Source organism: Natrix helvetica (assembly GCF_964273705.1).
Source record: "Natrix helvetica genome assembly, chromosome: 2".
Lineage (NCBI taxonomy): Eukaryota > Metazoa > Chordata > Lepidosauria > Squamata > Natricidae > Natrix > Natrix helvetica.
In genome coordinates, this window is record NC_138552.1 from 247714476 (window position 1) to 247739116 (window position 24641).

The window sequence follows — 24641 nt, forward strand, 5'->3', positions numbered from 1 at the left end:
CCTTGAAACTATGAGTAGATCTCCTATTTCTAACTGTAATAATAACCTGTAATTTTCTGAGAGTGTGAGATTTGGGTTTTTCTAAGTAATTCTAAGTATTTAGATATTATATTCTCAAAAATTGTTAGGAAAAATCTTAAACGTACGAGTACATTTGGCAAACAAATCACAAAAAATCCATTTTACAGTAAATTCCAAAAATTGCAATACTTTTCATATCTTTGTTTCTTCAGGATTAACTCTAGTAGCTTTCTTTAAAAAAATAATTTATATTGAACAACTTTTTCAACAAAATTAAAACAGTATAAATTTTGAATCAAATAATGAAAAAAACTAATAAGAAAAAATTAATAATATAGAAAAAGAAAAAAATATAAAAAGTGGTTTCTGATTTTCTTGACAGTGGTTATAGATACAGTTATATTTTACCCTCTCATACAGGTTATACAATAATTGGCTTCCTTTTACTCTGTTTCCCCCAAAATAAGACCTTCCTGGATAATAAGCCCAATCAGGCTCTTGAGCGCATGCGCTAAAATAAGACCCTCCTTGAAAATAAGCCCTCCCCGAAAATATTGCAACACAGCAGCAGCCATGAGGTGACCACACTCACCGCCTCCTGCACTTCAAAAATAATAAGACGTCCCCAAAAATAAGGCCAAGCACTTATTTCGGGGGTAAAAGAAAATAAGACCATGTCTGATTTTGGGGGAAACATGGTGTAAGTTACCTGAGTCTAGTGTCTTTCAAATATCTCCACAGTTGAAAACTGTCCATTAAATATCCTGACTTTGTTTTAGTTTTTGCCACATTACAGTATAGAAACAGTATAGGAAAAAAAACGGTTGGTTTTGAATAAAGCTTTCAAGTTCTCAATACTTTTTCACCATTTGGTAAAGATTTCTAAAACATGAAGAACACTGGAACTACCAATGCCTCCCCTGTGCTGTGTGGTGTCCTGCAACTGCCTGCATGTGCTGAATTGTACCAAGAGTTCACTGAAGTACCGCTAGCTCCAACTCTCTGGCTGTTGTTGCACTGCTTTCCTGATCACCAATTACTGATCTGCATAATCTCAGCTGTTTAGTAGTTGGGAGTAGAGACACAGATACAGCAGCAAAGCTAGATACCGGTTGCTGCTGCCAGCTTCCTTGCCTTTGGCAGTACCACCATATTGCCTGCACTTGGGACCATCTCCTTATCCTCACCTGGCCTTTGCTATGCCATGATATGATATTCCTCCCTAATTTGGTGCATTCCAGATGTCTTTCCCTCTCCTTGGTGAATGAAAATATTGTATGCTAATAATGGACAGTGCAGTAATAGGACATCAAGTTGAAAGAAGCTGATTCAGGATCATCTGCAATGTGGCAGTTAAGCTGTATGCAGAAAAGATGTGAAAGTTTACCCAAGAGAGAATGCAAAAATAATTTGAGAGAGGTTGTCTAACAATTAACTATTCTTCCCACCTTGCTGTTGTTGCTGTTGAAAATATAGGAGTAAGGGCAACATCTTTTCAATGACTTTCCTAAGGGTTTCATATCTGGGCTGCAAAAATCAAAGCAACCTATAGATGGCAGAAATATAGAGAAGTATTTTCTGCCATTTAGCAATCTGATGCCTTTCCTACTCTTTAAGTCAAGATTTTTTCTATATTATATGTAGACTAAATCAGGGGTGGGTTTCAAATTTTTTGTGGGCGTGGCTAGGTAGGGGACATGTGACTGAGTGGGCATGGCCAACTTGACGTCATAAACGCACACTCAGTCACATGACCCTCCACCTAGCCACGCCCACTGAAATGGTGAAAATTTTGGGGGCTCCTCCAAAGGGAAAGGGGAAAAAGAGAGGGGGAAAACTCCAAAAAATAGACCGACGGAGGATTTAGGGTATGGAAAAGCTATAAGTTTCCTAGAAGGAATCAAAGCATTCAACTTTGCAGCCCAGAGGCCACACCAGTGTTTATAAATCCGGAGGGCAAGTGGGGGGGGGGGGGAGAACAACGAGAATGAAAGGGTGGGAGATAGGAAAAAATGCAGGCAGAGACCCTGGACTGTGCAAGCAGGGTGGGAGGGAGGGAGGAAAGTTCACCTGATGCTGGCTTGGGACAAGGGGGGGAGGAGAAGGAACCAGCTGCAACACCAGAAAACACCCCAGGCACACCGAGGGCCATGGGAATTCGCAGAGCCTGGATTGCACATGCACGCTTATGCCCTGCAGTCGTAATACTGTCGCCTAAAGGACCATAAAAAGACAATTCTGGATTGTAGCAACAGATCCTGCATCTATCCTAACAACCCTGAAGTACTAAATGTTGTTTGTTTGCTAGATTTAGTTTCCTTCAGAACTTCAAGGTGGCCTCCAATATGTCCCACCCAATTCAACCACCGCCTTTCTTCTTCCTCTTGCAAATTCACCTCGGTTCAGGTCTTGCTTGTTTTTGCTACTGTTCATTGTCTCTGCTGCCGACCCAAAATGCCCTCTTCGTCTCTCCTCTCCCCAGTGCTTCTCGGCTGAGGGGCCACAAATGGGCAGGCACAGCGAGGGAGGGGGGAAGTAGCGAGGCTCGCACCCTGGCTACCACCAGCTGCCCTCAGCAGCATGCAGAGGGTTCTGGCACACCCACCACACCCCAGGTTCTTCCTATTGCATTCCGTTTTTGTGCCTTCGGGTGGAGCAGAGGAGCTGCTCAACTTCATCAAAGTCCTGCACTGTATAAGTTGAGCGGTGGCAACCGGAGGCGTCCAGCCAAGCAGGGCCTGGGCAGGCTGCAGAGCACAGAGCCATGATGCCGCACAGGGCCCGCTTCCCTCCACCTGAAGGAACGAAAATGGAACGCAAATGGAAAACAATAGCCAGGGCGCGAGACCCGCTGCTTTTCTCCTCCCTCACCTCGCCTCACCTGTTTTCCTTTTGCATTCCGTTTTCGTGCCTTCGGGTGGAGGGAAGCTGGCCCTACTCGGCATCCTGGCTCGGCACTTTGCAACGTGCCTGGGTCCTGCTTGGCTGGACGCCTCCGGTTGCCACCGCTCAACTTATCCAGTGCAGGAATTTGATGAAGCCGAGTAGCTCCTTGGTGGGCCCCAGATCCAAACTAAACCCGGACATTTCCCACCACCACTGCCCTCTCCTGCCGCTGCCACCCTCTCCAGCATGCTGCCACCATCCCTTCTGCGGTTACAACGGTGGTGGCTTTGGGAGACGTTGGCTGGGGGGGGGGGGGCTAGACTTGTGCAAATGCTTACCTGTGTGTAGGCAGGTGGAGGCAATTCTGTAGATGCACGTGACGAAGGCAAAGCAGGGTGAGCATTGGGCCGGGCTGGTTCAGCCATCACTACCAGTTCGGCAACCCACACTCAATTACCGCTACCAGTTCGCCCAAACCACCTCTGGACTAAACCTTGGATAATTGACAAATAAAGCATGTGTTTTGCTGAATAACTATGACTTTTTCCCTAATGTCTTGAGAATAATTTGCAGTTAAATAACCAGGGAATAGGATTAAGAGAAGAAAGAAAGTACTTTTAAGTGGTCATTTGCCTTTGTCTAAAAATGTAAAAATAGGTATCTTTTGCGAAGATGGTCATAAACAGGCAGATGTTTCACCTTATATTAATAGCAGTGGCAAGAAATTTTATTTCCTGTAAAATGACTTTAAAAAAATACCTACTCTAGTTCTCACTGAGCATTTTCTAAAGTTAGTAGCATAATGGAAACAAAAAATAGTTTTTCAGAGAAATCGTTTACAAAGAAAATTATACCGCTGCTGGGATGCTAGTTCCTCTTTACTGCTAGCTTGATTCATGAATCTACTTCTCCAAACAGCACATCAAGGAAACAATTTGCAAGAATGTAATAAAGAAAAGAAACTCTTAGTACATTATTGAGTAGGTTTTATTCTACTTTTTCCTAAAGCATTAGAATGCCATCAAATGAATTCAAACCCCAAATAAATCCAAGACATAAACCAATGCCTTAAAAAGTATAAAGTACAGTATATTAAACTGAAATCTAATATATCTGAGCTAAGGTAGTGTAGGAATAGAAGTATCAGGTGGGTGATACTCATAGTGATATATTATGACTGATACAGAGCCATAGTGGCACAGTGGTTAGAATGTAGTACTGCAGGCTACTTCTGCTGACTGCCGGCTGCCAGCAGTTTGGCAGTTCGATTCTCACCAGTCAAGGTTGACTCAGCCTTCCATCCTTCTCACGTCTGTAAATGAGGACTCTAGATTATTGGGGGTAATATGCTGACACTGTAAACTGCTTAGAAATGGTTGTAAAGCACTGTGAAGCAGTATATAAGTTTAAGTGCTATATATTATCAGTGATTGATATATAATCGCTGAATTTATTTGTGGTGCTTCAAACATTCAACCACTTGCATGGAATGCTGTTCATTTTTATGGCATATTTTAAGCCTGACGGTTAGCAGTAGTAAGAGAAAAATAAAAATATAAATAAATAGGCTTTTGCTATAGTCCTAGTGCTATTTAAAAAAACATTCTTTTGAAAAAAGTATTGAAAAAAATGCACATTTGGATATGTGCATATATTGTGAGTAAGTGAGTGGAAGAGAGAAAAAAGGAGAGATGGATATGTAAGTTTATACATACTTGGTTTATCTTCTTAAAAAATCTTGTGATATGTAAAGCTTTAGATTTTCATGTAATGAGGGTCATATATACATGGAGGAAAGAAGTTATTGAGCAAATTGACCTGTTTGATTTCCAAAGCTTGCCTAGGTATTTTTTTCCCTTGGTGGTAGTATTCATGGCTAACTTGCTTTCTTCAGCCACAATCACATTATAATCTATTACACATATGGAAGGAAATTGTATTGTTTATATTATTTTACACTTCTGCTACTGTTTAGGTTGCAATATTAATATTTGGATTCAGAGTAGCTGGGTATTTTTAATTTAATAGAACATTGGTGAACAATGTGTCATAAAACAAAGTGTAACTCCTTGGTAGTATTGCATGTTGTTTAATAAGGGGGAAGCAGAAATGAAAATGAAGATGGCAATGTAAGTGAACTTGACATGTAACAAGATTGCTCTTATAAAAGCTGCTGTGTTATTTTAAGAGCCATTTACAGCATTTTTACACCTTTTATTACTGGCAGTAGTTACAGCGGAATTCTCATTCCAAAATACAGAAGTATAATAACTGTTTTGGATTATTAATTAAAGAAGCATCAGACTATTTCAGACATTTTAGAATTGGTGTCAAGCAACACTGAAATTCTGTGGGAAATGGGGCATCTCATACACCTGGTAGATATAGAGGATTGCATATTAAACGCCAACTTCTATTTTTAAAAACCTGAGCAATGTTTACATTGGAGGTAAGCCAAAATTAGATTTGAAGCAGGCAGAGGTGCTTCAGAATTGATGTGGGCATTCTGCGTCTCTGCAGCTTCTTAGAGTTGTACCTTTTCCTGAGCTTCTCATCCATTAGATGTTTTGGTTTGTGTCCATCCCTTTGCATCATAGGAGATCAGTTCAGAAATACTATTATAACTGTATAAAGCAAAGAATGAAAAATGACTGTGACAAAAGAAAGCAAAGGTACAATAGTGCAAATAGTAATAGACATCTCTAAACATCTGAATACTTTTATAGACATTTCTGTTGCTAGGTGAAAAATCACATGGCCGCACCATTTAACAGCAGCAATTTTGGTAGTGCCAGAAGTGGGTGTTCAGTCATAACATAACATGGAGGATTGGGCATAAGTATTTATCATGACCCAGGACTCAGCATTGAGTCTGAATTTGAATTTGAAGAAACCAGTGGATTGTTAGAGACATAAAGGTAAGAATCATTTGAGGTTGATCAAACACATACATCACCTGAACAGCAGGAGCAGTCAGATATGTCAGGTTTTCCAGCCCTCACACCCAGTGAGTAGAGCGAAAATCCGGACAAAGACATTCTGTGAGGCTTCTTACCAAGCGAGGCAGTAAATCAAAGCAGCTGACTGCCGCCTGATTTAAGCTGCATCCCTCTTAATTCTTGTTGGAATCAACTATCTGATCACTGGCTCTTGTGTGACATTGTGTGGATTCTGCTTGTGAAATTCTGACTGTCAGACAACCCTGACTTGGAACTTGCCCTGGACTAGATTTTGACTAATCTGCACTCCTATTAAAAGCAAATCATTTCGGCAAACTTTTTTCAAACACTGTGTTGTGTTGCATTTTTTCTCTGCTGTTATTTCCTTGACCTTGAATAAACTGCTAATGTCCTTAGAAACTCAGTGTGGGAGTGCATAACTGAAACCAGAGGCAGGATATTACCATTCATTCAGTACTATCATAGCTTCAAATGGTTGCTGAACAATTGTCATTAAGTGAGAACTTCCTGTAATTGTCTATGTTTTGGTCATGGCAAACTCTCACACTTAGAGTGCAAACATCTTAGAAACAACCAGCAGACTATTAAAACCATACAAATATCACCATCATATACAAACCAATCAAAATCTCCCAAAACAAGCAAACTAAAAGACCCAGTAACCAAGAAGAAAGAGGAAAAGTTATCTACAATACACAATGTAAGATTTGTAACGGCCACTATGTATGGCAGATAACCAGAAGATTAACAGTGTACCCCTGAACACCAACTAGCAGAAGACTTAATTCCACAACAGATGGACAGATTTAGCCATAATTTCAATTGAAAAACTGAGCGTCCTATTCCAAGCTAAATCCAAAACTGCTAGGACATTTCTGGAAGCTTGGCAATTCAGACAAATATTCCATCAACAGGCACATGGAGGTAAACATTTACACACCATCTAAAAGAGACTATAATGAAACTAAAAAAGAAACAAAAATACCAGAATACCTCCTTGCCAGCAATCAATATCTAAATGGGGATTAACATCAGAATTAAAACTATCAATCAAGTAGTAAACAGTACCCTCATAATGGAACTATCAATTCAGAAAAACAAGCAGTTAAACAACAGGCTAATCAAGAAACTATGAAGCAAAACAGAACACACATGTACATATATGCATGCAAGATGCTGACAAGGTAAACTATTATATATATATAAACAGAGACCAAACCCCACTCCCTTCTAGCATTGAAGAGGTTATCTAATCGGGTAATGAAACATCTACAAGCAAGCAACTCAAAGAACATCAATGACTCTAGGGCTCCACCCTGAGCTATATATATTCTTTTCAATTGGTAAAAATGCAATTTTTGGAACATTTACATTGGAACAAATATGGATAACTTTATTCAAAAATGTCTATCAAATTAGTCACTTTGGATTATCTTCCATGCATGATTTTCCAAGATCAGTTAGTATTCCTTTGACAAGTGCAGTACAGTGAGCTCAAATATAGACTGTCAATTAGCATGTTTCTTCTGCTATCATCGTTTTAATTATTTTTAGCTTATAACTGCTGTAGTTTTTAAAGAATAAAATTAGCTTCCTTTAAAAATTCTGCTTGATCAATAATTTTGATACATTTTTGCAAAAATAAACCCTCCATTAATAAAGCAGGAGAATGATGGAGGGTTTATTTTTGCAAAAATAAACCCTCCATCATTCTCCTGCTTTATTAATAAAGATTATTTTTGCTTCCCAATTATCATTCCTGTGGGAAAAAAATAAAGTTATGGAGGACTTTATTTGAATATGTTATCTTTCATTTACACAGCTGCGTATTTGACAGAGCTTTAATGAAATATCTCTCTTGAATTTGGCAGATATTATTCTAGGAAAATTATTACAATAGAGATGTAATATCCATTTTTATATGGGAAGCACAAGAGTGCTGGTCTGTTGTAGTTGTTTCAGGTAATTCAGCTCCATTTAGTGATTAAGAATACCGTATAAAGGGAGCTATTCATTTGTAATGACTCATGGAAACATGTATCATTGGGGCAAATAAAGTTGACCTGCCTTTAAAATGATTGGCTTCTCTATGTGAACGTCAGTGACACAGAGTAGAGATGTTCAATCATCTGAAATGACCTTTTAAAACAGTGACATTTTCTTTACTAATGTATTAGACTTTTGATTGTGAATAGTACAGAAATCTCATGCTCCGGTTTCCCTTTGCTTCACTGAGCAATACTTTCTCTTGACTGGGTAATCTTTGGAAGAGTGACTTATAACACAAAAAGGAAGCAAGGAGTTCATTGCTATTTGGGGGAAGAAACTTGGAGAAATTAAAATTATTATAATAATAATAATTATAATATACTAAGAAGTCCAGGACAGCCATGACCTGGATGACTGAGAATCTCTACAGACTTTTAGCTATACAATTTGGGATGAAAAGCCTTTGAGTGGTGTGGGAGTAGGAATGGATTTCCAGAGGAAAAATTGCAGACTATAGGAACCGGGAGCACTACTCAGGTGACCCTGAGGACACAGATAAACCTCCAAGTGCTTCAATGACTCTCTAAAAGAATGCAAATTATCAGCTGTCTGCAAGGAATATAAATCCTTCCATTCCCCACTATCCTATCAGAGGTGAGAAAACTTCTTAGATGAAAAGTGAAACGTCTTCAAAAGAAAAAAACAAGAATGTCTCCTTGAAAAAACACCTTTGGGGCGAGAATGTGTATAATGTTGGCAGCTCATCTATTATGATTTACTCTGACCTATTATTTGAAAAAATACTGTAAAATTAGTACTGTTTTATCAAAATGTTCTGGACCACATTGGGTTCCTCCCTTTAAGCAAACCAATATGTTTAAGCACTATTAAACATGTTTTGCCATCAAGTTGCTGATGACAGTCCATAACATTTCCAGGTCAAGTATGCAGGTGTTAGTTTTTAGCACTTTATCTTAAAATCAGAGTACCTTAATGTCCTTCTTCTCTTGAATGAATTCATTGGATAAGCCTTGTGTCTAAATTCGGTAGATCAATACTTGAAACAGCATTTTAATTGTAAAGTATTCTCCCTCCCCTTAAATAGATTCCGGTTTCTACAAGCAAGTATTATTATTTTTTCAGTAGGATAAACTAGCACTTGCATTCTTGGTCTCTTCTTGTTTCTACTGTTTTATGGTTATGCTACGGTTGTTTGGTTTCACATTTTTAATGTTCTATTTTGCTATTTTAACAACGGCTTTATATTATTTTTATAAGCTTTCATGAATATTAAATGAATTATTTGCATCTATTGGGTAAAATATAGATTAATTTATCCTACTGGGCTTTATTTGAACTGTGTTTTATTTACAGTTTATGAATGCAAAAGATTCTACTACAGAATCCATTAATGTAAACTATTTTTAGCTCTGGGGAAACAGCACTCTTGAAATGGATTGTTGGGCTGGAGAAAGAGCTTTTTATCCCTGTCCTTGTTTACGGCAGTCCTACTTCAGATCACTATTTATCTACAACTGTTAGATGTGAGAAAACAATGCCCTGGTTCTGGGAGCTGTAGGAGTTGCAAAAAACAAAGTATTGCTGAATATATAACATAGAGTGTCAACATGAGCTATAAATGCTGTTGATAACCTTTTAATGCTTGATTGGAAAGGTAGAACTCATTCAGGGCATCCCCTCACAATTCACTGTTCTATGCAGTTCCTTTGATGACAGCTTCTGAGATGTTAATCTATAATGATAATGCATAAGGAGAAAAGAAACTTTCTTACATTCAAGAGCATATGCTTTTCTATATCGGAAAAGGAGCTACAAAAAATTGATTTGTTAATAGCATTCAGTTGCACTTAGTCAAAAATGTCCTTAATCTACTTTATAAAAGGGAGAAGTCTTGAATCGTGAATTAATTTCACAGGAATCTGTCTCACTTTTAAATAAGAGTTTTCTTGGGAAAAATCATGAACACTTTCTTTTGGAAATACTACTAAAGTTTATCCATTGTTTAACTTTTAAACTTGCTGTTTCCATTTTCTTGCTATATACATACTGTATTTCCTCATCCCTTAAAGACATGCATGCCAATGCAGTAGAACATCTGAGAAATATAATGTATTTTTCTTTATAATTATTATGTAAATAAATATACACACTAATACATACAGTATATGACAATAAATTATCCATTGGGGTCAATATGTAAATGCTATTGAAGCAATAATAAAAAGTAAATGGATGAAATGATAGACATCTGATTGCCAAAATTAGAAATTTTATCTGCTTTTCAAAATAGGTTGCTAATCTAAAGCTCTAGGGAGAGATGGCAGAGATTTTGCACTTCATCTATATAATATTGAGTTGACCCACTCAAATGAATGGCATAAATGAATCATAACTGAGTTAAGTCCTTTTGACTTCAGCCAATTATAAAGCATTGGGCAGGACATTTATTATTATTATTACTACTGTCCTGAAATTAAAATAATCTAGTTAGTTACATTTCATATCTTCAAAATATTATTAAAAGCCAGAAGTAGACCTTTATAGTTCTATTGTTGGGAACCTAAATATTAGTCCTTCAAGGGGGCAGACAGAAACCTTGAGTTCTAACACAAACTACCTTTATTGTAAGAGTCTTGCAAGCCTGAAAATGCTTCTACCCTCTTTACTTTTAGTTTCCCCAAAATGGGAAGAATTCTTTCTGAGATGTTGCCACAGTCTTTTTCGTTCTGTGGGCTAAGAAACCTTTGCACTAAGGCAGCATATTAAAAAGAGGCAATAATTGAGAAGGCAGTCATTCAGATTAATATGATACAATTATTCTGGTCACCAGTCCTCCACCAGACAAATTAGCACCATAGGTTAAAGCTCTTAATAGGGATTGAGGATCACAAGTCTGTGAAAAGAAGTTATGTTAATTAACTGCAATTATGTATTTTTTTCTGAACATACTTCTGGGGATATCCCATTATTTTAAAGTAAATTATTTATTGTAACCATAAAAAGACATCTAAATAATCTGATGCTATTGGTTTCTTTCTACTCCTAAAATATATCTTTGGAGTTTTCAATTTGCATATTGAATGCATATTAAGATTTGATCAACCAGTTCAAAGATCTTTCCACGTAGACTAATAGTTCAAAAATAGACACATTTTATACTGCACTAGGAAAAGATTTTCTTCCTGAAAAATAAGGGGGGAAAATAAATTAAAACTGTCAAGTTTTGTTGATTCAAACAAATCTGTAAACAACAGTTTTTACTTAAAGTCTGCCCACATGCAATTGTTGACTAACAAACTGCTATGTATTTTCTTACTGTATTTGTTTAGGTCAGCCTGCTCTCCGTGAAGCTATCTCTTTGTCCTGCATCACCAATGGAAACCCAGGAAACAGAAAAAGTAATCGTAGTCCAGCTATCCCTATTGCTGGGAAAAAAACCCTCTCATCTGTTGCTAAAAGGTATACCATATACTCTCTGCCTGTCTGCCTGTCTATCCGTCCATCCATCCATCCATCTATCTATCTATCTTTATTTATCACATTTCTATAATACCCATATCACCTAAGTGATTCTCGGCAACTTACAATAAAAACATGTCAGAATATAAAAGCATAAATAAGAACAAAATTAAAAACAGATTTAAAAGGTAGGGTTACAGTATTAAAAGTTAGATAATTAAGAATATACCCTCACAATACCTACTATCCCCAAGATTGCTTATCAATCTTTGACTCCGATGCTAATGGGGAGGGCTTAAATAAAGTCTTAACACTCTTTCTGAAGTCCAGAAGAATAGAGCCCAAATCACCTCTGGGTATAAGATATTCCAGAGAGTTGGGCAACAGTAGAGAAGGGTCTCTTTCTGGATCCCATCAGGCAAAATACTTGAATCAGTGGGATGCACAACTGAGGTGTGTGCATCCCATATCAGGATGATATAGACAGTTTCTCAAATAACCTGGTCCCACGCCATGAAGGACTGTGAAGGTGATAACCAATATGTTGAATTAGACCCAGAAGTAAACTGTATCTAATGCAGCTGGCATAGCAGATATACTATCTGTATAATCTTAGGCAGAGATGGCGAACCTATGGCACGCGTGCCACAGGTGGCACGCAGAGCCATTTGTCAGGGCACACGAGGCGCTGCCCTGTCATCTGGCTAGCACGCATGCACGCGCTGGCCAGCTGAGTTCACCTTTTTAAAAGCCATTTTTCGCCCTCCCCAGGCTCCAGAGGCTTTATAGGAGCCTGGGGAGGGCGAAAAGAGCTCCCTGGAGGTCCCTGGAGGCTTCAGGGACCATCCGGAGACTTCCCTGAAGCCTTCGGAACGCTTAAAACAACCCTTCGAGCAAACCGGAAGTGACTTCCGGTTTCCTCGGAGGGTCGTTTTAAGCGTTCCGAAGGCTTTACGGACCATCCAGAGGCTTCCCTGATGCCTTCGGAGCGCTTAAAATGTCACTTCCGGTTTGCTCGGAGGGTGGTTTTAAGCGTTCCGAAGGCTTCAGGGAAGTCTGCGGACGGTTCCTGAAGCCTCCAGAGGGCCTCCGGGGGGCGGGGGAGGCTCTTTTCACCCTCCCCAGGCTCCTATAAAGCCTCTGGAGCCTGGGGAGGGCGAAAGAAGCATGTAAAAATGGGGGGTCGCACGTTGTGCACGCATGCACACTGGGGGGGGTCTCGCATTGCATTATGGGTGTGGCACGCCCACACACGCCCCCCCCTGCACTCCCCCCACTTGTGGCACGCAAGCCATAAAAGGTTCGCCATCGCTGATCTTAGGGATGCCCAAGATTCTTGCACCACCATGTTTTACACCAGTTGCAGCTTCTGGATATGTAAAAAGGTAGCCCCACGTAGCGCACATTGCAGTAGTCCATACGGGACATGACTAGGGTATGAATGATTGAAAGAAGGCCCTTGATCCAGAAAGGGCATAACAGCAACATAAGATGAAGTTGAACAAAGGCCCTCATAGCCACAGCCACCACCTGCTCCTTGAGCAGGAGTCCAGGAGAAACCCCAGTTTATGCACTGGGTTCATCTGGGGTAGTACAACCCCATGCAGGACCAAAAATGGTAAACTCTCAGATACAGAGGATCCTCCTACCCGCAGACACTCTTTCTGAAACAGGGTTCAGTTCTCATCCGTTGTTCCCCATCCACTCATCCACAGTCTCCAAGCACTATGAAAGGGCATCCATCATCTTACTTCACCCAGGATGGAAATACATATCTGGGTGTCATCTGCATTGAGGATGCATTAACCTTTGCTAAGACCAACCAGCATGTCAGCCAGGTGGGATGTAGATCTAAATCAGAAGTGGCTGTCCTTACAGTCCTGAAGACTATGCCCATTTCTTCAGGTCCAATATGATCAAACTGTTCCCAGATAACTGGATAAGAACCTTCCCCAAGCACACCCACAGACCTGCACTGTGTTTGGTCTCCAACTAAGAACAGATCCAAATGATTTTATGTCTGCGTGGGCATTGAAAATTAATCAGTGCAGCCCTGAACATTTTCAGTGGAATGCATTGACATGAGCTTGGTAAGCATATTAGTACAAAAGTCTGCCACTACCTTTCCCTTCTTAATCTCTCTATGTCTCCATCTAGCTTTCTTTATGTGAGTAATTTTAGGGTCTAGGAGATGATATATTCTTTATAGTTAGACCATGAGTTATAACTATTAGTTCAGTGATCACTGGAAATTACAGTGGCACTGAATGAATGATACTTACACCCTATCCCCAAACTTATAGCCATTGCAGTGCCCCCATGGTCACATGATCCAAATTTGGGCACATGTCAGTCTGCACACACTTACAACCTCAGGGGCATTTCAACTCCCCCCACCCCCACCCCCCATCTGCCTATCTCTGCTCTTTGTTCGTCCTGCACAGTGGTACTCATTGGAGACAGTACTGGGATTGAAATAGAGACCCGGGGTTTTCAACAATTCCAGTTGGCTGCATTGCCGCTGGGCTTCTACTTCAGCCCCAGTGCTGCTGCTGAGGAGAGTGCCCCAAGCCCTGGGCCAGCCATCCCAATGCCATGGCCCCCAAACTCTTGCTATCCTAATTCCACAGGCTATGCTGCACTCACCTGACCTTAGCCATCTTCCTCCTGCTGCTCATGAGACCTGGCTCTCTGTGAGGCAGTGCTACTTCTTCAAATAGTACACCCCTTCCTTGCAATGTTTGGAAGGCCTCAGAAAGTTTCTGAAGCATAGTGAGACTGAAGAAGCTACTTGGATAAGCAGTGAAATGTTTTGAACGGACAAGAAAAGAAGTCTAGTTGCCATGACTCAACTTCCAGACATCTCTACCTGCAAGACTAAGATTCTTCCTTGATATATTGTGAGAATGGAGCGCATTATTTTTTAAAAAATATTCTTCGTATTGTTATTTTTTGGAAAATGATACAGATGGCCTTGGGAAGAAGGCTTGGTGTGGCCAGCAGCTACTTCAGATAAGGACAGGCTTTGTGTGCTCCATCTGTAGTGGGAGGAAGATGGTAAAAGGGCCTGCAGAGTGCAGGATGGTGGAGGCAATAGAGGCTTTGTGCTCTAGCACTAGGATGGCTGGCTGCTGCAGAGGCATGAGATGGCATAGGCTGAAGCTGAGGACGATGGCTGAGTAGCTGAGACTGCTGATGCCTAGGCCTCTACTTCAGCCACAATGGTGGGGCACTAACACTGAGATTAGGACAGCCAAAAAGGCAGAATTGGAGAAGGGGAAAGTCCAACAGGAGGCAGTGCCTTACTTCAGTGAGCCTCACAGCTGGAAGACACCAAGTTAGGCATTCCTTGGATTAGGCTCCTCATCTAATGGCCAGTTGGATTCGGTTAATGATGGCAATGGAAAATGCTAGTATTTCTGTTCCTAAGCGATGGAGCTGCTTGATATTTCACCTCCCCGACTCGCTGAGATATCCTGTCTCTGCTTCCTGCCCCTTGGCTTCCCCACAGACCTATGGACCTACTACCTATCTGTATGAATGTTACCTTTCAAAGATAACCGGAGCTCAGGGTGTACAGAAGGCCGCTCCATTGCTGGGTCGTGTGGCATAGTCAAGGAAAAGAATTCCTGGGTTTACTTTCCTTGCTATGCTTTGCTGCCCCATGGCCAGTAGCATTACCATAAAGTGAGTGAATGGTGGGTGACCAGGAGCGGGAGGAGCATGTAGAACTCGGTGGGGTGGCAAAGCCCCTTTGGCTGTGGGGACCCAGCAGGGCAGGATGGGTGTGGTGGTGGTTGAAAGAGGTGGGTGGGTGCGTTGTAGCATCCCTGTGGTCAGTGATAAGGGTGAATGATTTCAGGGGCACTAAAATGGGTTTGTGTATACCTTTTGTAAGTTTGAATGTTCACTAAATGGCCTCTCTTAACTCGAGAACTATCTGTATGTGTAATTTATAGTTTGTTTTTTGAAATCTATAGAATATTGCTGGGAAAAATATAGCATATGTTAATCTAGATCAGTGATGGCGAACCTTTTCAGCACCGAGTGCCCAAACCGGAACATGTGTACATGCGTTTGCTGGAAATCCAAAGACCATCTGGACGGCGCACGCATTCCTGTTTTTTGGCCGTTTTCAGACTGTTTTTAACCTGTTTTCAGTCCATTTTCTGGTCCAAAAAATGGCCTGAACAGGGCCCGAAAAATGGCTTGGAAATGACTCCAAAACGGCCTGTTTTTTGGCCATTTTTAAGGCTGTTTTCTGGAGCTCCAGTGCCCATGAAGACCAGCTGGCTGGTGTGCAAAAATGGCCCAAAATTCTGCTTGGAAAACAGCACCCAAAACATCCTGTTTTTGGACCGTATTTCGGGCTGTTTTCTGGCGCTCAGGCACTCACAAAGACCAGTTGGCCGGAAACCAGAAGAACAGCTGGCGCTGGCAGGTGTGCCCGCAGAGAGGGCTTTGTGTGCCACCTCTGGCACCCGTGCCATAGGTTCACCATCAGGGATCTAGATGGTATAGACAGTGATGGGATGATGATGAATTTCACGGATCACCTAATATATAAATTATTCACTAAATTTTAGACCAAGTATCCATCTTGTAATAGGTAAACTAAAATTCTCAATGTAAAATCTGGATGAAGAATTTTTTAAAAAATATCTGGTTCTTCTGTAATTAACCTGATTCACTTTTAATGACCTCTTTCCTATTTGTTTGCTTTAAAATATTTTATATATTTATATATGTGTGTACACATATTTTTTTATACTTTGTTTTGCAGCGGTACAGAAAAAAAGAAGGAAAAACATCAAGGACAAACAGAGAAAAAAGAGGACTCTCATTCTAGTGATCAAAACCCACAACCTCAAGCATCACCTTCTCCCCAACCCTCTGCACAGGTTCTCCCAACACACAGGCAGACCCCAGAAGTCAAGAGCTCTGCTCCAGGCAAAAGGTTTCCTAAATACAGAGCTAGGAAGCAATTGCAGCGATACTAACATTATGCTTTGCTCCCCATTAAAAGCATGTATATGTCTTTTAAAATCTTTCTCGAAAGATTTCTGTTCTTTTGAACTCCTTTTAGAATTCATACTGCTTGTTGCTGGAGAGTAACAGTTCTCCACCAAGCCACTTTTCCCCCAGAGCAATTTATTAGAAACATTTAAAATGGTAGTCAATTTGAAATAGCACTATACTATATAAAGCAAGAGCAAAATATTTTAAAACATTATTTAAAAGAAGCCCAAATAAGGTTAAGAGCTGTTAGACGCTTAATAAAATTGTGTTGTTTTTATTGCCTATCTGAAATTCAACAGTGATAATCAATCTGACCTCCCCTTTAGGAGCAGTTATGTAAGGTGTGAGATAGCTGTGAATCAGAAGTCCACTTGCCCTCTGACAGGATGGCTTTGACCACTCATTGTCAGCTGATCTGCCCCACAGGGTTATTGTTTCTGTAAGGAAAAATGGGAAGAGCAAGCATTACATGAAACTCTGGAGGACAGAGAGAACAAGCATTTAACAATTAAAGACATAATTATAAATGGCTTGCTACTAAGGTAACTGCCCTGAAGTAAAATCAGCCAAAAGAAAAAAGTATACTCAAGGCAGGAGAGAAAAATAAGTGTAATGGCAAGGACTGTCCATTTCACTATGCATTCTGAAAAACACAGTATGAGCAATCACACTATCCATATACAAAGTTACTATAGAGGATCCTCAGTGCATTTCATAGTTATGAGCATAAAATATTCAGCTATTGAGATGATTGCATACTAATGACCCTCAATTCTTCTCACTAGTATTATAAACCTTTTTGCACATCTTTTCTTAGGTTGCTGTTCAGTGTTGGGTGGTTTGCAGTGCTTCTATAGAGGATCCTCATTTCATAGTTTAATGAGCATAAAATATTCAGATGATTGCATACTAATTACCCTCAATTCTTCTCACTAGTATTATAAACCTTTTTGCACATCGTTTCTTAGGTTGCCGTTCGGTGTTGGGTGGCTTGCAGTGCTTCTCTTTTTCTGCTGGTTGTTTCTTTGTTTTGGTACAAGTTTAGGAAACTGTTTTCCATCATGTCTGCTTGCCTATTCTGGCTATTATTATGCAGGGAATTGAAAAGAGGTTTTTCCAAACTCCTAGCACTATTGAACTATAGATACCAAGCACTGGAATTGTGACATGCACATATAAAGCAATAGCTTTAACATCTTCTCTGATTTAGGATAAAGGAGATAAATAGTCTGCAAGATTTCCTAGGCATTCTGGTTCCAGAATCTTTGAATTTTTTTTTAAATCACCCTAAAAACTCTGAACTCTTTGAAGCAAATATAACAGACTTGAGGCTTGTTTCTGAAATGATCAAAATAAGAGTTTCACGATTAGATTTTGCATTAAAAAACAGAGAAATAGAACATGCAACCTTCTAGGCATGTTATAAATCATATTTTCAAATTATTTTGCACATTAGTGCTGGATAATCCCAAATTTGATTTTGGTTTAATTTGAAAATTAGAATACATTATTCTGTCCTAACAGTGTATGACAGTCAATAGTTCTGTATGATTCTAGTCAAGAGGCTTTTAAAGATCATTAAGTATTCTGTTTAGCTAAAATCTAAAGTGTACGGTCTGTCACTGAGACCTGAGAAGTAACACCTCTTAAATATCTGAATCCGGCTGAAATCTTGTGGTGCATTTCCTCCCCAAATATATTAGCACCTGATTTTTTTAAAAAAAAAATCATCATCCAAATTTTGTCTATTTTTTAAATATAATTCTTAATGTAAATAAATAAATCAGTAAAATAGTGTTAGAATTTCAGTTGCTATTGGTGGCATTTGTCTCTAGCGGAGGAAGCTTCACAATCAAAATGATGTTTAAAAGTATATTTTTGAACAGTATCTAAGCAATGGGCAATTTGTTATTCCTCAGATTATAAAACAGCCAAAGTAGCAATAACAATAGCACTTAGACTTGTATACCACTTCATAGTGCTTTGCACTATCTCTAAGCAGTTTACAGAATCAGCATTTTGCACCCAACAGTCTGGGTCCTCATTTTAATCAAGGATCGCAGAATTTTTCTGCCTCAATTTTTGTAGGGTACAAGGTTACCTATCCCAAGGTATAGACTAATTACATATTATTCAACTTAAGTTTAACTGTAATCAAGCAGAAATACTCATGATTAATTTTGCTATATTAATTTTATTGCAACTCTAGTTACAACTAACTTGCTATGAATATTTTAATAATTGTTGGACACAAACATACAGAGATATTGTTGCAAAAGGGGAGGAATCAAATACTATTGATTAAAGCTGCTTCAAATTGTTGAAACATGAGTTTCATATTCCTATTTCTATAAAATAGAAAACACACCTTGGATCCTTAGATCTGCAAGCCATGTTTCAAACACAACTTTTTTAAAAAATCTGACCCTTCTGTCCTAAATAAAGCTATTATATTCCATTAAATAATCACTTAAGTTCTGATGACCTTCCATTGCCTAAGAAGGGTAGCAGACTAAGCAAAAATGTGTGATAAAATATGCTTTTTGCTTCTTCAAGAGCAGTTTGAATCAGAGATTAGATCTGAATTTCTACATATGTCACTTGGGGTGTGTGTGTGTGTGGCCGGGGGTTGGTTTCCATACACTGAGAAGCTGTACTTGCTTAGTTTTTACAGTGCTTGGGGACACAGCAGATGCTTTCCATGTAAGCAAAATCATCAGGTTTTACGCAGCTCTAACCAATGCATGTTTAACAGTTTGTCATGAACTCTGTTATCTGCACAAATTTAGCTTTAACATGGAGTTTTGTCTGTTCTTTCTGGTATCTTCCTGTACAAGGTATCTGTTCCTGGGATCCGCATGTTAATTTTTGACTTTCTGAGCAAGGAAAATGTGCACTCTCATTTTTCCCCCCTAATGTTTGACTTCATAACTTTTGTTACTTTCTTTTTTCCCTTTTAGCTTTTGAAGCTCTTGTGGAAATTAACTTACAGTTACACAAATTATCTCTTTAAAAATTGTCTTAACAGAATTTATTGCAAGGCAGTTAATTGGGCAACTGTGACATATTGTAATGTTCCCCACAGGATGACTGAGTAACAGTTTTGTTTGCTTAGCTGGAACAGATTTATCCTGTATCTCTCAAGGAACTGGACAAGGTTCTTAGTTCTATTATTCTAGCCATTTCTTCATTAAATACAAGATTGTCCTGATTGGTAAAGACTTGTAAGAAGGATCCACACAGTGATAAATTCCTTTTGAATGAGACAGTAATAATGTTCACTTTGAATGGGATGTAGTACACGTCTCAAAAGCCATCATTAGACCCAACATTCCTGGACCAAATTTGTCCAATCTCAATCTCCTTTTTGGGGAGGAAGGTTCTTGAGATGGTGATTGAACTGAAGTTTCAGGATCCCATATGAGAGCATTGGTTTCAAATAGCATTTACTCATAACTGTGGGTGGTCATCCTGCCCCTTCTTGTCTCTCAACAGCTTTCAGTACCTTCAATCATGATAGCCTTCTGGCCCAGCTAAGGAGATTGAGAGTGGCTGATTTGCATGATTCTTCTTCTTTCTCTATGGCTGTTTCCAGTTGGTATTGGTGAGGGAATACATCAAGCTTGAAATTTCCAAGTTTGCAGGATGCCTTGAGCTTGATGCTCTCATCCTGTATGTTCTCACCCTTTATTTAACTTCTAAATAAAGCTACTGGAAACATCGGTCTGCCTGGGGTCAAGAAGCACATGTACACAAATGATAATCAATTGTACATCTCAGCCTCTTGCACTCAAGATGATGTCAAAATTTCGTCCCAGTGCCTAGAGGCTGTTAAGATCTGAATGAGGAGAGTCAATCTTAAATTCAACTCTTAACAAGACTGTTTGATAACAGGTTCGTGGATCATCTGGCTTTGGTCATTTTCTGTCCTTACTTCTGAATTGTACTTCTCCAAATGGAATAGATGTACAATTTGGGGATCTGCCTGTACTATAGCTATTATTTGAAATCCAGGTGGCAACTATGATTTTGGAAGGAAAATTCTGTTTCTTATTTTCAAGCACTCATTGTGATAGCTTATTTTATTTTGGTTAGCAATGATTTATTATTTATAATCTTATCAAAGCATTAAGTCTACCAACCAGAACCAGATGGAAAATAGAAGACTGAAGAAGAGTTTTGAGCACATGTCCAACCAGGGCTCATAAGCTCCTTTATTTAAATCTCACCTGGTTAAATCTTCCCCGTTATTTAAAATGGGGAAAGTTGTCAAGTTATTGTTTCTAGATTTGGGAATAATAATGTCCTGCCAATAAAGTGATTTTTTTTTACCAGTTTCAGAGTAGCCTTTGATAACTCTGCTAAGAGGCTTAAGAAATGTTGCCCTTTTGACTGTCCTTCAAGATCCTGTTACAGCACTATCTAATCCTTCTTTCTGAGGGTCCTGTGGATTTGCTTGGAGAAAGGCCTATCCTGGCTTTCTTTTATCTCCTGCTGCTTGACCTGTTTTGTTTCCAGCACAATTGCTTGCAATATCTCATTTAGTTCTTGGTTTAACAACTACTAAATATAGAAATACACTGTGCTTGTCTTTCTAGTTTGAAGAGATTGTCAACAGTTGAAAAATCACAAAGCACATGGGAAAGTTCAGAAGACAGTCGTAATAAATTAATAAGAGTAACCTCTGCATCAAAATTGATACCCAAAAGTGGCAAGAATGCAGATAAGTAAGTACTAGATTCCTTGTTGGCATCCTGAGTTCTTACTTTATAAAGCTTTGTAAAAATGTAATAATTTTGAAGACCAATGATATCTATCACTATCACTGATGGAATTGATTTCGTCCCTTCCTTGAATTTATTACTGCCACCACTCAAATCTTTTGTAAATAAAAGCACCAAGAGAAGATTTGGGAATTAAGATGGGGAAGATCACATTTATTGAACAAAATTATGAAATGTTGGATGTTGCCCTATACAGTTGCATTTACTATCACCCGCTTTCCAACATTTTGATATGCAAGTCATGAATCTGCATGCTTTTTGGGTGGTGTAGTTCTGGAAACCTCCAGGTGTATGTTTCATTCATCTTGTACACACCTGCATTCTTATTTACCACATTTTTCCTTTGACTAGGTACCTTTGAAGTCAATTGTTCTGTGACATTACTTAAACAGAATTTTCCATTATTCAGATTTCATATAAAGCCAAATTACTTATTCAAAACATAAAATGTAAAACACTGAAGTCCTTAAAAATAGATTCATATCATTTTTTAAAAATGCATATTTATTCATAACCTTTCATGTAAATGATTTAACACTATAATTTGTATCTATTTCACTGTATTTTAATTAGTCTTCCCCTGTTTATAGCACCCTTTAACTCTGTTGGAAAACAATAGTAGTTATCTCCAACCAGCAAATCCAATGAGCCCTATCAGCTGAAAATTATGCTAACCTATCTGAAGAATTCCAGTTAAGGATGAATAAACTATACTTTCAGATTTATACTTTCATATATTAGTAACACTATGCATTTCTTTCCATAGACACAAAGATGTGATCGTCAGCCAAGGTAATAGAATTATTTGCTTTTTGCTATTGTTTTTATTAATTAGGATTAATATGATTGATAAGCATTCTCACAAGTTGTTTTAGAATAATTAGCATCTTTTGTTAACATGATAAAATTTGGTTTACTGTTTACAGTTCAGTAGATTTGTTTCTCTTGCCTGCTTACTTCTGCAGTGGAAATGTTGCAAGTATTAGTTAGAAGAACCTTGCATCTAAAGAGCCTGTGTCCTGATTCAGATATCTTTGGGCACACTCAACTGTGAGTTTGGATCTGCTGCTTTCATTTTAAACCACTAGAGTTTCTGTCATGCAGCAAAAAACTATAGACTGCTGGATAGTCACATTAAACTTTGGGCTTGTGTATGGCCCCAAAATCCATATTAAAACCCAGCATAATACCCTGTTTGCTGTGACTTTTGTTTGGCTTTCCAATTCAGTATAGAATCTCTGTGGTTTATTTGTTGTACTTGATTTCTTCCTCATGTGCATATACAGGCAGTCCTTGACTTACAACTGGTAAGTCTTTTAACGACCATTCGAAGTTATGATGGACTCTCCCCAAAATCTACTGAAGTTCTGAAGTTCTGACAAAACCCCTCCCCATAGCCACATGACCGCATTTTGGTGCTCAACAACTATCCTCATTTATGGCCATTTGCAGCACCTTATTGTCACAGGACCATGATGATGGGACACTAAACTTACTTCAGGTTTCCAGCATTTACTCCTGATTTCCAGCAAAAACTACCCCACTAGAAACAATGAGTTTGCTTAACAACTACAGTATTTGCTTAAAGAGCACATCATTTACTATCACTATGTTCACTTAGCAACCACCTCAGAAAAGTTCATAAAATAGGATCCAGTCATGTGGTTACCTGTTTTATGATTATCACTACTTACCATCATAATTTTTGCCTCAATTACAATCATAACTCTAGGACTGCCCATTTCTTTTGCGAATTTAGATTTAGTTGGAAATGGTAGGTTTTACCTGAGACAAGAAACATTTGATTTCTACTCATAAAAGAAAAATGTTAACCCTAAAAAAGAATAATTGAGGTAAGGATTAAAATTATTCCTGATTAAATGTTGTTTTTTTTGTTTTGTTTTACTTTAATTTGGTTTTTTATTCTTTCCTCCTCCGCAAAGCACATGAGGTCATCCATGCAATTTTTAATTGTAATTATTGTAATTTTTTAAAACTTTATTAATACAATATTGTAATCAAGGAATAAACACATTTCTCTCTAAATGACTAATGTTCATTGGAGACCTGAGTTATTGCCCAGGTACTTTCCTTCTATCCTTCTAATAGTATGAAATGCTGACATTTCTTTTCTTTGGTATTCTATACAGTAGCCTCACAGCAAGATGAAGAGCAAATAAATAAATAATCAGAAACTTGAATACTTAAAAAATATATGACAAAACTTACAAAAGAATAAACTTGTTTATGTCAGAAAATTTTGTTTATTTGGTTGAAGTTGACATATCAAAAGAAGATAAAGTGTTGAATTATATATTTACCTTACTCTTAGCAAAGAAATGTTCTTATTGAGGATTAGAAGAAAGTTGCTTTGATTTGCAAATGTGACTGAAACATGAATGTTGAAACGTGGAACATGTTCATTTCGTTGTATGGCCTATACACTAAAATGGCTGCAATTTGTCTTTTATAGAAGCACAAACATATTCATGCTTATGACTTCCACAAATTCATAATTTGCCCAGTTATCTGCAGATAATTGAATTATCTTCCTCATCTGTTGTATGGTTCAGATGACTCCCTTATCTATCTGTACCTTGGCAAATGCCCTTTACTTATTTGGAATTTCTTTTGTGGCACTCCATACATCAAACTTTCCTTCCTTAATTTTTTCCCAAATTTGTTGATGTTGCAACTCCCCATATTTCCCAACTACTTTATAGGATAATGATTTCAATATCAACACACTGAGAGTCCCAGGTTGGGAAAGGCTGCTGAAAACTGATATTTCTCTATTATGCCATATATATATATGTATGTTGTATTTGTGCTGATAAAGAGGGAGGAGTGAGCTCCCTCCCATATTTGGGCATACCAGGGGTTGTAACACAAACACACACACACACACATATATATATAGTGTGTGTGTGTGTGTGTTTTATTTGTACTGATAAATAAAGGGAGACTAGTATAGATCTATTTCGAGCTAATTAGCTCTCATCAGCTAGCCATATATATATATATATGCTGGTTTTGTTGTATTCGGGTCTTTTCCCGTGTAAGGTAACCTTACACGGGAAAAGACCCTAATACAACAAAACCAGCATACCTACACCCGTGAAAATCTACGAAAACAAATATATATATATATATATATATATATATATATATATATATATATATATATATATATATATATATATATATATATATATATATATATATATATATATATATATTATATATATATAATCAAAGCATTAAGTATTATGCCATATATATATGGCATAATAAAGAAGAAATGCAGATTTATATATATATGGCATAATAAAGAAGAAATGCAGATTTCTTCTTTATATTAATATAAATTAGATTTAATTGTATTAGATAACCATACAATACAGTTAAATAATTATTAAAATGCACATTAATATAAATCTTATCAACTTTAAACTAGATAAATCGTAGTTTATAAAAATAAGAATAGCCATATGCACAGTCA

At 38.2% G+C, this 24641-nt stretch overlaps 1 protein-coding gene across 1 annotated transcript in view; it reads left to right on the forward strand.

Moving 5' to 3' along the window:
* EML4 (EMAP like 4) overlaps nucleotides 1-24641 on the forward strand; it is a 133296-nt gene that overhangs the window by 60350 nt on the left and 48305 nt on the right. Inside the window, exons 3-6 of the mRNA XM_081943331.1 lie at nucleotides 11207-11336; nucleotides 16120-16293; nucleotides 20954-21082; nucleotides 21906-21931. Coding sequence (XP_081799457.1) covers nucleotides 11207-11336; nucleotides 16120-16293; nucleotides 20954-21082; nucleotides 21906-21931 — 459 coding nt within the window. The remainder of the gene's footprint in view (nucleotides 1-11206; nucleotides 11337-16119; nucleotides 16294-20953; nucleotides 21083-21905; nucleotides 21932-24641) is intronic.